This window comes from Eublepharis macularius, chromosome 5 (assembly GCF_028583425.1).
Source record: "Eublepharis macularius isolate TG4126 chromosome 5, MPM_Emac_v1.0, whole genome shotgun sequence".
In the NCBI taxonomy this organism is placed as follows: Eukaryota; Metazoa; Chordata; class Lepidosauria; order Squamata; family Eublepharidae; genus Eublepharis; species Eublepharis macularius.
This window is the reverse complement of record NC_072794.1, coordinates 38,251,233-38,263,896: the sequence shown is the minus strand read 5'-3', so window position 1 is coordinate 38,263,896 and position 12,664 is coordinate 38,251,233. Positions and strand designations below refer to the sequence as shown.

At 38.9% G+C, this 12,664-nt stretch overlaps 2 protein-coding genes across 3 annotated transcripts in view; one reads left to right on the top strand and one right to left on the bottom strand.

Annotated features, from left to right (window-relative positions):
• The window catches only part of CDC73 (cell division cycle 73), a 153,917-nt gene that overhangs the window by 40,595 nt on the left and 100,658 nt on the right, over positions 1 to 12,664 (bottom strand). The window lies entirely within an intron of this gene.
• On the top strand, positions 5,587 to 12,423 carry B3GALT2 (beta-1,3-galactosyltransferase 2). The gene is made up of 2 exons (XM_054979551.1): positions 5,587 to 6,167; positions 10,735 to 12,423. Exon 2 carries the CDS (start codon positions 10,853 to 10,855, stop codon positions 12,119 to 12,121), a length of 1,269 nt encoding a protein of 422 aa, XP_054835526.1. The 5' UTR covers positions 5,587 to 6,167; positions 10,735 to 10,852; the 3' UTR covers positions 12,122 to 12,423.

The following is a 12,664-nucleotide window of genomic DNA, read 5'->3' as shown; positions in this document are numbered from 1 at the left end:
GCTCACATTTTGTAAAATCATCCTGAAATCACCTGTTGTTGCTATTTCCAAAGCTGCAGTCTAGTCTCAGAGCATATACAGACTCCCCTGACAAGGAAGAATAACAGGATTCCTCTGCTGCCTATAAAGGCTTGGGAAGGCTCAACCTCTTGGCAAAGTTAATACTGTTTTTTGCAACTGATCAACAAAAAGGAGGGTGAACAATATTTTAAAGCAATACAACTTACTGGTAAGAAAAATCTGGAAGGCAACAGTGACACTTGTGGCCATCCTTAGATTGTCACTGTATATATTTGTGATTTAAAATCAATCCATAAAATCCTTGTGGCATGAAAAGAAATGAGACTATTGCAATTGTTATCTTCCTTTTACATGCTACAAATCTGTACCTCAGACTGGCATAACAGAAATAAGGGGCTATGCAATGAACTGGCATACCTGGAGTAGTTTTAAAGACAGTCTTACTTGTACTGTAAACAAATCAAAAAAGGACATACATTTGAATATGTATATGGAACAACCTATTATCAATAGCTCTCATGCTTTTATGTTTGCAGCAAGGAAACACAGCTATACAGAGGCAGTGTTCCAACTAAAACAACAGGAATCTAATGAGATTTTATCATCTGGATAGCTAGCAGAAACAATCCTTTGCAGAAAAGATTTACGAAAACGGAATAGTAATTTTGCAGGAACACTGGACAGTAAGTCAAAAAACAAAACAGGTAAAGTATGCTCCTGAAGGCAGTTCAAGACACCTAGCCATTCAAGACACCATCAGCATCATATTCTGAAGATGTAAGTGTGAATATTTTGGAACAGGCTGTTAGATAAGCTGAATAGTATGGACTAATTTGTATAGCAGCCATTTATGGTTGCACCTTACCCTCTAATATCCCAAAAGTTCCAGAAAACTCAAGAAAGGAGAAAACCCCTGGTGTGGATGTTTCACACTAAATATACTGCAGTAACAGCTCCCTCATTTCTTCTGGGTTTCAAAATAATTGTCGGATAAAGAACAGAAGATGGAATCCTCAGATATGTTCACCTCAGCAAAAAGAGTTACAGGTTGCGTCCTAAAGGAAAATTTTAATCCAACATAATAAATCATTTTAACACAGGCATGGTACTTACACAGTAACAAATAAAAATGACAGGTCACTGTTCCCAAAAGGTTATTGTTTATATTCTGATTTATATTCTGAGCAGAGTCCATCAGTGGCTATTAGCCACAAGGTATAGATGGAACTCTCTGTCTAGGGCAGAGATGCTGTGTATTCTTGGTGTTTGGGGGAGGGCAATCAGTGGGAGGGCTTCTAGTGTCCCTTCCCCACTGGCAGACCTCCTGATGACACCTGGTTTTTTGGCCACTGTGTGACACAGAATGTTGGACTGGATGGGCCATTGCCCTGATCCAACATGGCTTCTCTTATGTTCTTATGATTTTTCTTGATGTGCTTGTTTTTATTTAAAACATTTTTATGCCACCTTTCCACCCAATTCAGGGCCTCCAAGCTATTACAACTATACTGTTAGGACTCTCAGTTAGTCTCATCTAGGACACTCTCAGGACTCTCATTTAGATTTTAAAAATGAATATATGCTGAAAACTCTGCCCTAGCCCTTTCTAGTTACAGGATTGCTTGCATGAAAGTTGAGAGCTACGCAGGTTTCATTCTGCTTTTCAACAGTGCTAAACTGAGCAAAAGACAGGGACATTACTGTTTCTTTGACATTAACATCTTTCCTGTTTGTTAGACATTATTGTTGAGTTTCAGGAGCTGCTCTAGAGCTGCTCTTGCCTCTCCTCAAAGGCAAGGCAGTTATGAATAGAAGGAAACCTCTCTCCTGGAACACTAATGTTCTCCTGCTCATGACTAAGAAAGTGAAAAGCCTCAACTCCGTGAAACGTGCTTCAGTTTATTAAAAGTGAATGTGACCGAGTACAGTTGACAGCACATTATTGTGCCTACTCTATGGCGATGATAGTGACAACCTGAGCTCATTTCTCTGCCACCACTGCATCACACAATGCCATCCAGCAGAAATTTTCTAGGTTGCCAAGGGGCTGTTATCCCATGCCCTTGAAAACGTAGACTCAGAAAGCATACAAGCCCAATGTGACACTTTAACGGAGCATTTTGAAGATAAAATTACTTGCATCCACCGTGGCTTAGGTTTCACAGTTGGTGCAGTCCACTCTCAGGAAGCAACAGGAATGCAGTCTGGGCCTAGCTGTATGGTGAGGCCTGATGAAGTGGACAGGCTACTCAGAGGTCTAGACTTAAGCTCTGCGCTTTGTGGGTATTGTTATTGAAAGGGCTGGGTTGGTCAAATGGGTCCAAGAGGTAATAAACGCCTCTCTATGGGACAGTATAGTTCTAACTGCTTTGAAAGAGGTGGTCATATGACCTCACCTGAAGAATGTATTCATGGACACCACTGACTTGAACTACCACCCACATGTGAACGTGGGGGAAAAAGTAGGATTCTGTGACATTGTCTAGATTCAGAGACAGCCTTTGATTTTAAAACACAAAGCAAAGCAATATGTATCTATCCATCATACTTTCACATGATCTCTTGGTATCATATGTATCTGAGGTAATAGTCAACTTTGGTTCTTGCCATGTCAGTTTCAAAACTTCTCACTGAGAGAGAGTTATTTATTAAGAATTTCACTAAAAAGTATTGCACTAAGAGACCAATTAGAGCGAAAGGGGGATGAGGCACTGCAAATTCAAGGTATTGGGGTCTAACTGACCACAATGGGGAAATCTTTAAAGTAACACATTTTATGCTGATGTAGCAATTAATTTGATGAAATGTTAAACTAAGTATTTTTATTCCTACCTTCAGGAGGTTTTGAGCTGAAATAAAAAGTTTGATTAAACTATCTGTATTCTGCCAGAGGCTTCATAAGAATCAATACTAGAAGTAATTACAGACTGTTAAGTCTCTACCATGTATTTGTAATAATAATCCTAAATTAATAATAATCCTTGATTTCATACTTTTTTACATTAAACAGGATCATTGTCAAATAACATCTAGTTTTTTTTAAAAAAAGTATAACTCACTTAAGATTTATGTGAACGTTAATGAAGTATCACTTTAATGAACTGTTTTTAAAAAGGGTAGGAAGGCATCCGGTTAAGATCTTCATTGGAGGCCCTGTTCTGTTCCCCCTCATTTATACAGGTTGGTGGGTGAGCATTAGAGAGACTGGGCATCTTCTGTAGTGGTACCTAAGCACTGGAACACCTATTCTGTGCAGAGGCTTGCCAGTGCTGAACTTGCACTTTAATTCTTCATGGAAAGGCATTTTTATTCTCCTGGGCCTTACAGAATCTCCCTCATATTTTGAGTTTTATGCTTCTCAAACCAACTTGTCCTCATTTTCCACTTCATTTAGTAGGGTTATCCTGGTTTTATTTTATGGCGGCTGTTCTAGGATTTTAAGAGATTCGTAAGCCCATATACACCATTTTAAAATTATTGCTTTTTTCTGGTTTTGTTGCTTTTATCCTTCCAACTCATTGCTTTATTGTTTTTAGAATTCTTATTTTTGTAAGTTCTCTCTCTATATGTATATGGAGAGGGGGTAACAACAACAACAACAATAATAATATTGCAAGCTTACAACTGGGGCGTATACTACCAGATTTCTACTGCTGACAGAACTTTTTTACTCTCCTTCCCCTTATCCCAGCAGACCTTTTAAACTCAGCGGACCCTTGCAGACAAAAAGACTTGATGGCCAGGGGTTGCACTGAGGTCAGGGGGAGGAGAATCAGATGAGACTGGTGAGATCCAACCCAACATATGTACATGATTTCTGAGAGATTAATTCATCAAGACATCACCAATAACCCAGTAATAGCTTTGACCAGAAGCAGACTGCATTTAGGTGTTATCAGGGCTGCAGAAAGTTGCCCTTTCAACAGTCGCAAAACTCACATCACTAGAAGCATACGGACATAGCTAACACACGCATGGCATGTTTTTCCACCCTATCTGCCACGAGCTATGACAAACAGCTAGCTCACTGGGTTGAGGGGGGAAAGGCCCTCAGTGTCGGCACTGGGTAATCAGAGAGAAAAATCAAACTAGAGCAGAGGGTTCAAAAGGGAAGAAATCTTTGTGATTTTAATATTCATGTTTTAATCTGTTAGCCACATTGGTGATCCTTATGAGGGCAGACAGGCAGGATACAAATTTTGGTAAATACTGAACAAATGGGGGAAATATGGAGAAATGGCCTCGCTGAGCTTCCAACTGGCTTTCCATGTGACATGCTGGGCATAAGATCGGGGCCCTGAGACAACATACTCTCAGGGCTTGTTGGCATTCCTTGTCATTACGGATTGACTCTGACCAGCATCCTTCCTAAATAAATTTGTATCCCTCTCTTGCAATACAGATTTCAGAGTTAGTAGTCTAGTTACCTCCACCTTTATGATTATGCTTACTGTTCCTGAACACATACAGACATAGAGAATATGAGGCAGATATGCAAGTCATCAGTTTAAACTCCGTACCACAGAAAGCTGTGATGTTCATTTGAGAAAGTTACAGCCAGTTCACCCTATTTTTTTTTAAACTGGGTAGAAAAGTTAACCAAATTTAAACAGCAAAATAAACACACACATACTACAATGTCAATATATGCACACAACTGTATTTAGATGGCTGTTTGCTTACAACCAAAAGAGAATGATAATGAGTCCATCATATTATGAACTTGAAAGCCATCATGCATTGTATGTGCGTCTATATGGACTTTACAAGCTTTGGCCTAAAAGGAGAGATTTCTGGAAATGAAAGCAGAAGGGCTGCATGAAGAAGAACATCGTAGTAATCCTGGGCATGCATTAAGATGGATAGATCTGAAAGATCAGGTCATTTGCCTACTCTGATTTTGCACTACTGAATTGTGTGGTATTAATGCATGAATAACCTATAAATCGTGAGGTGACAAACCAAATGAAACTGTTTGGATTAGCCTAACTTCACAAAGTGTACAGTACATAAAGTTCAGGCAACAGTGATAGGATTTATTTTAATTCTCAAGAGTTTCATAGCACCTACAAGCTAACATGTTTACAATGACACATGTTATTTGTCATTTTGTAAGCCAGAGCCCACTTTGGGTGCATTATTTTTAATTTTAAGGTTGCACAAGTCTACACACTAAAAACACAGCTTCTGAGGAGTGCAGTAAGCCAACATATTTAAGCTTGTAGTATGCAATGCACAGATGTGTATGACTTTAAAATACCATCCAGTGTTTTACAAAAGCATTTAGAGAGTGCTAAATTAAAGCACTAAAGACAAAGGAAGGCAATTGGGGGGAAAATACACTCATTAATTTGATCAGTACCACGACCCCTTTCTCATTTTATTTATCCAGCACTGCACTGGGTTCTGTATCCTCTATTGAACAGAAGCAAAGGCTTCAAGCTCTCTCTGGCTGCTTCAGGATTTAGTCCAAATGAATGCAAACTATCACGTGGGACTCAGCCAAGCAATGACGTGAAATTCAGCTCTGTCAGAAGACAGCATCTGTCAAAGTCCACATTTAAACTGCTGCCTGCCTGTGCAGCAGCCGAGGGGCTATGGATTGGATTTTGCAGACCCAAATCCTCAGCTAAAAGCCTTTTAAAGCACACACACACCCCCTTTTGGTTACTGCCTAGCAACAAGGAAGTGAGAGAAGTAAAGCCCGTTATCGAATGCAAAGCGAACAGCTCCAGATTCTAGCTCCTGCTGCTTTGCCTGGCATCGCCACTAGAAATATGGATACTGAAAGGAGAACACAGCACTGCATTGTCCAGCGAGGGAAACACCAACTGTAAAAGCTTCAATGCTTTCACTGTCAGCAGCAGACAATGCCAGTCAGAACGGAAGTGAGAAGCACTGCTTCTGTTGCTTGAAGGATGACCAGGGAAAAATCAAGACGAACACACTGGTGAGCAGAGACGGGAGCGGAGCAGGAAACATACAGATGGACACACTGGATACTGTGAAAAGCAGTCGCAGGCAGCAGGCTGCTGGGGGGGAGATGTGCGCATGGTCGATAGCATCTTTTTGGCTGAAGGGATGGCATGCCAAAACTACTTGCAGTGGGCACAATCCTCTTGCCAGAAATGGCCTGATCAAGGAAGGTATGTCAGATCATTGTATAATATTTCATTCAATTGCATGTGCTGGTAGCAGCTTACAAAGCATCGTTCTTCCCCACCTACAAAAACTGGAAGCTATATTTCCATGAATGATGAGGAGGGGGAAATTCAGGAGGGGCTTTTGTTTTTGCTTTGCTAAAAAGATACCTCTGCCTTTACACTTCTGTTAATAAATCTGTCACTTTCAGTCAAATGTGAAGGCTGGGGAGGACTGGGAAGGAAGGAGAGAAGGAAAAGGATTCAGGGGGATAATCTAGCTGCCTGGAGCAATAGTAGAGTCTTGAGAAATTCAACTTTACCATCTTCTTGCCTTTAAAACAAAATAAGCTAATCAAACTAAGTCAGATTTACCAATCTATGTAACCTTAAAATGCTGATAAATTCAGCTACAGTGTGTGACACACTGAGAATCATCAAAAGCAAATTAGGCAGTCCAATTGTCAGTTCAATACCACCTTCAGTCCTTTCTGCATTTGCTTCCCCCACCCCAGCTTAACCTCTAACACACAAGCAAAGTATCATCTGATTCATATCAGCTACACCAAATTTGACACACACCCTCTCGTAACACCTTCAAAACAGATCTTTAATGTTTTAAGCACCCAACAGCAACCTCAAAATTACCAAAATACTACAAGCCATATCTGCTGGCATCCCAGAAAGAAGCTTCAATAAGCTTGTTTCCTTCAAGACAGGGAGTATGCTACACCATCCTAAGTTCTGTCTAGTGTGTGACGTCTGCCTTGTTTAGCCATTAAAAAGCAGCTATTATAATTAAATTGCCTTTGTTTCCAATCTTTTAAGCTTGCTAGTCTTGTTTGGAATGCATGCTGATGAGGAAAACTGACAAGGGACTTGGGTTACTCATCCGCACTAAAAATTTAAGACCCAAATCTATAGCAGCTTAATAGTTCTTTAGTGCCCAAGTGCTTCTCTTCAAAGAGCTACCTAACAAACAATACAAAATCATTAAAGTGTTTAAAATATAAATGCGATTTGCTTGCCTCTGGCAAAACTAACATGCAGTAAAACTAGTATAAATGTGGAGAGAGCTCCTGCTTTAAAAAGAATGCCTAGGGACAAGTGTAGTAAAATAAAAGCACAACAGATGTATATTTAACAAAAACTTTAAAAAGTGGGCTAATATTGCTGATTGAAACATTTTCAGAAAATATACCTCTCTCGTTAGAAACCCCCATTTCAATTTTAAGTATTGTCCAATTCAAGAATTCCCCCCCCCACTGGAGTTGCTAGGATTTTTAGAGGTACTGGATCCCCCTCCCCCCACTTTTGGGTAAAGGATTAATGCAGATATGGCAAGGCAGATATCCAGCCCTGTGTGGTGTGGGTATACACTTTTAAAAATGTAAGACGCCATATCTCATGGTTTCCTCTTCAGCCTTTCCTTTTTAGTGAACAGTCCCCCCCCCCCCCCAAGATTTAAGGGAAATATGAACTGGAACACACAAGCCTATGACCACAACCAAGTAATGTCATTATTAGTTCTCTACAGAGAGCCTGAGAAACTGAAACCCAATGAGGCATTAAGCATGTAAATTCTCTTCTAAATATAGGCCAAGAGCCAAACAGGCCCATATCGGAGCAGAAAACACTCCAATGCATACATGGGGAGGGGGAATTGGACAAAACTCTAACAGACTCCTAAACGTAAATTACCTGTTTCATACAGTGTACAGACTTGTGTGTCTTAATACATTCCAACTGCACAGTGGATGCATCAATAATCACAGGAGCCTCAATCGCTAGTCACACAAGTAGTAACGTAACTCAACCCATATTAATACACTAAATTATTAATGAAAGAGCAGGCATTCCAATATTAAAATAAATGTTTTGAGGTCTGATAGGATAACCCTCAATATTTTATGGAATCTTATTTTAAGAATACATCATTTTTCTGAAGAATTAGGCAAACATGCAGATGGGGTGATTTAAGAGACTGCTCTGAACAACTATCTGTACCTTTCATGCATTCTTAAATGCCGTGAGAACAACAGAATTATGGCTGGTTAAACTATGAAAGACAGACTCCGCCTCAGCAAAAACATTATGACAGACAAAGCCTAAATTGACAATGGTTTGGAGAATTTTTTTAAAAAAAGAATAAAAGTACTCTTGATAGTTTTTCAAATAAATCCTCAATAGGCTCACAATGTATCAAGAGTACAGTAGTTCAGAGTGTTAAAAACAACTCTCAATACAGATACATACATCATAACACATATTTACAGAGTATTGCTTGGTTTACTTGCAAACCAACAGCTGTGCCTACTGGTTCATCTAATTTTTGCATTTAACAAAGAACTGGTAAATAGAGGCATTTACTTTGATAAGATTTGCTTAATGAATTTCTCTTTAAAACATATATTTATGTGCTTACTTTTGGAGATAATGCCTTGTTCCATTCCATGCACATCTTTTATCTACTACTATACTCTCAAACCTGGAAATTGCTAAATTTATTGCATCTCTCTTTGTCAGTCATTTAATCAAAATTATTCTTTGATTTTCACATATCAATAAACATTATCCAAAGCTTCAGCTCAATGCCAAAAGGTATACTAATGATTAATTATTCCAGAGAAACTGTTTAAAATTCATTTACACCTCAATTATTGTTTCATAGCAAATAGGACTGAAGACCTTAATGTAAAGGCAGAAATTGTGTAAATTGCATAAGGATGTACTGCATGCTACAATTCAAAGCTAATCGCCATCTGCTCCTCCTAGTGGTGGTGAAGATGAAGTATAGCTTTTGTTCTGAATGACACAAGACATTCAAATACTTGCAACATTTCCATTTTGTAGCATACATCTTTAATTTGGCACCCTGGAATTTATAAAGATTAAACCTTCAATTATGTCAAATTCTGAACTTTTGCTATATGTATATGGTCCATTGCCACAGTATATAATTATGTGTTTAAGCACACACTCCTGTTTTACGTGCTATGGGCAGCATCCATCTATATAATTCAAGTGACCCTTTCAGTGACATCCATGAACAAATTTATCAGATTTAACTAAAAGATATCATTACCCATACAATATACTATTCTTTAAAAAGTAAAACATTAATCCAAATACTGGCTTTGGCGGACTGCAAAGTAATTCAATAAACTACACATTTACATAAAGGAACCTTTTCCCTCTACGAGATTTCTCCCATTCAAAATCCTACAGTTTTGAAATAAATTAGAACATGTTGAAAAAAAAATCACAAATTCATACCATGCAGTGAGGCTCATTAGTAAGATGATGGAACCGGGTTTTAATTTAAAGTATCACGAAACTGCCACATTGACTCTCAAATGCCAAAGAGGAATAATAAGAGAATATGTATTGTGAAACTGGGATTCTATTCTGCAGCTTGCAGAAAGTCAGCCAGATAAAAAAATATTTTGATTCACAGTTTCAGGATCATGAATGGAAGAACCATAAAGGCATCCCAAAGTCAAAACTGCCTACAGAAAAGTATTTTTTTCCAAATATGGAAAAGATTGTTTATATGCACACACTTCAAACATCCAACAAATTGCAATAGCTATTTTGTAAACAGTTCCTTCAAAAATACAGCTATTTAACTATAATAAAATCAGGTAAAGAACAGTCCTTCAAAACCCCAATTCCAGAGAAAAAGGTTACGGTGAACTAAAGTGTTTAAGCATTTGTTAACATTGCTGCTGTGAGATAACTGGACCCTGAAAGTTAAATTTTGACAGGTGCATCTTCTTACTGACTTTCCGAATGCAGCAGAGACCCAGTGGAAACATGCAAGCAGTGTGCTGTGACTAACAGAACTCTGCTACAATCAACATTCCACCGTCTGCCCCATTTCAAATATATGGCCATTTTACCAAAAGAGCCTCCAATTGTGAGCTATGCTACCGTCTGCAAGTCAAATTAGTTTTAATTAATGCCAATAAAACTTCCATCTGGTATCCAGGCCATTACACTTGGCCCTTCCTAAGAACCTTATAACTGTTCTGTATTTGTTATGTTTGTCCAGTTACAAATAGTATTCTCATCTTTATATCCCAAGAAGGCATTCTTTTACAGTCCATATGGAAAAACATACGGAACATTTTGGACAGACTGGCATTGTAAAGCCTCTGTTCTTTTAAAGAGGCAATACCAACAATATAATGCTCAGGGGGTCCCATGAGAAATCTGTGGGGGGCTCTGTCATTAACAGTGCAAACCAGTTGGGACAGGGGTTCAAACTACCTTGAAATCCCCAGGATAGAAGGGTTGGGAATCTACTTCTTAAACCAATCTCTCCAACAAACTCTCCTAATTACTCTGGGCTAGCCCCTGACTCAAACTTATGTTTCCCACAGCAAAGATTACTTGTTCGCTATGCAGATGAATACAGCTAGCACAGCACTCGCAACATTAAGAGTGCTACAGTGCTTATTCATACCAAGGTTTCCACTTGTTTGTGTAGTTTTCTCTCAAAGTTGCACAGAACAATGTAAAGGGCAAACTTTGAAAGCTTGTTTCACTCAGCCTTCTGTCATTTTTGCAGAGCTGGTAATTCACTAACAATCTGACGACGGAAGATGAATACCAAGAAATAGCAGTGGATCCCAAAACAAAGCATTTCTTTCAGTCATTCTCACACCCCATTATTGGATACTTACAACATGCTTCAGTGGAGAAGGCGGCATTGCTGCTTTGCCAAGATGACCTGGAATACCAAGCGGAGTCTGTTTCGCACCCACTTTATTGGTCTGCTCTCTCTTGTGTTCCTTTTTGCTATATTTCTGTTTTTTAATCACCATGACTGGCTGCCTGGCAGAGCGGGATTCAAAGAAAACCCTGTGGCTTACACTACACGAGGATTTAGATCAACGAGAAGCGAGACAAACCACAGCTCTTTGAGGACCATTTGGAAGGAAGCAGTCCCTCAAACCCTCAGGCCACAGACTATTACTAATTCCAACAACACAGAACTGTCGCCTCAAGGAGTTACTGGTTTAGAGAACACACTCAGTGCTAATGGGAGTATTTATAACGCAAGAGGTACCGGACATCCAACTTCATATCATTTTAAGTATATCATCAATGAGCCAGAAAAATGCCAGGAGAAAAGTCCATTTCTAATACTGCTCATAGCTGCAGAACCAGGCCAAGTGGAAGCCCGACAAGCTATCCGACAAACCTGGGGGAATGAGAGCCTGGCGCCCGGGATCCAAATTGTTCGGATTTTTTTGCTGGGTTTAAGTATTAAGCTAAACGGATACCTTCAGCGAGCTATCCTGGAGGAAAGCAGGCAATACCATGATATTATCCAACAAGAGTACTTAGATACTTATTACAATTTAACCATCAAAACACTCATGGGGATGAATTGGGTTGCCACTTACTGCCCAAATGTTCCGTATGTTATGAAAACAGACAGTGACATGTTTGTCAATACAGAGTATTTAATACATAAGCTTTTGAAGCCAGAATTGTCTCCCAGGCACAAATATTTCACAGGTTATCTAATGAGAGGGTATGCACCCAATCGGAACAAAGACAGCAAGTGGTATATGCCACCTGATTTGTATCCAAGTGAACGTTACCCTGTCTTCTGCTCTGGGACGGGCTATGTGTTTTCTGGAGATTTAGCAGAAAAAATTTTTAAGGTCTCACTGAGTATAAGACGTTTGCACTTAGAGGATGTATATGTGGGCATTTGTCTTGCCAAGTTGCGAATTGACCCAATGCCCCCACCCAATGAGTTTGTCTTCAATCATTGGCGAGTTTCTTATTCCAGCTGTAAATACAGTCACCTAATTACCTCCCATCAGTTCCAGCCTAGTGAACTGATCAAATACTGGAACCATTTACAACAAAATAAGCACAATGCTTGTGCCAATGCAGCAAAAGAAAAAGCGGGCAAGTACCGCCATCGTAAACTGCACTAGAAGGGACCCCGCCCAAAGTATTCCATGTGCAATTTGTAAAAATATGGCTGAAAGCATGTACAGTGGAAAAATGCGCTTAAGAGGGACAGTCTATTTAAGACCAAGCACTTAATGATGTTTGAAAATTATTTTTTTAATTTAAAAGAAAAAAATTCTAATTCTTGAAAATAGTAGTATGGAAAAAGTATTAACCAAAAGGTTTTTGAAATTTGGGAAGAAAAAGATAGTATCAAGATATTTGTGTTAATGTGCAATAATAAGCATGCACACTTTGGTGGTACAGTTGCTATTTTATGTGCCAATAAAATTTAACTGAGCAAATTTTTCATACTAAAATGTATTTTTTAAAAGAAACATGTTTACTATTTCCAGTGATTTATTTTAGAAGCAGAATGTAGAGCCTTGATCTAAGAAAATTACCAAGTGGGTGTGCAATAGACCACTTTGTTTATTCTTGAAAAATTAACTATTAGATCAACATTTTTGGATGACTGGAACCATGGGGATAGTGTCTGGCAACACATGATGCCACTTTGAATTTCT

Coding starts and splice junctions, on each gene's coding strand:
- B3GALT2 (XM_054979551.1), top strand. CDS start 10,853: ATGCTTCAGTGGAGAAGGCGGCATTGCTGCTTTGCCAAGATGACCTGG.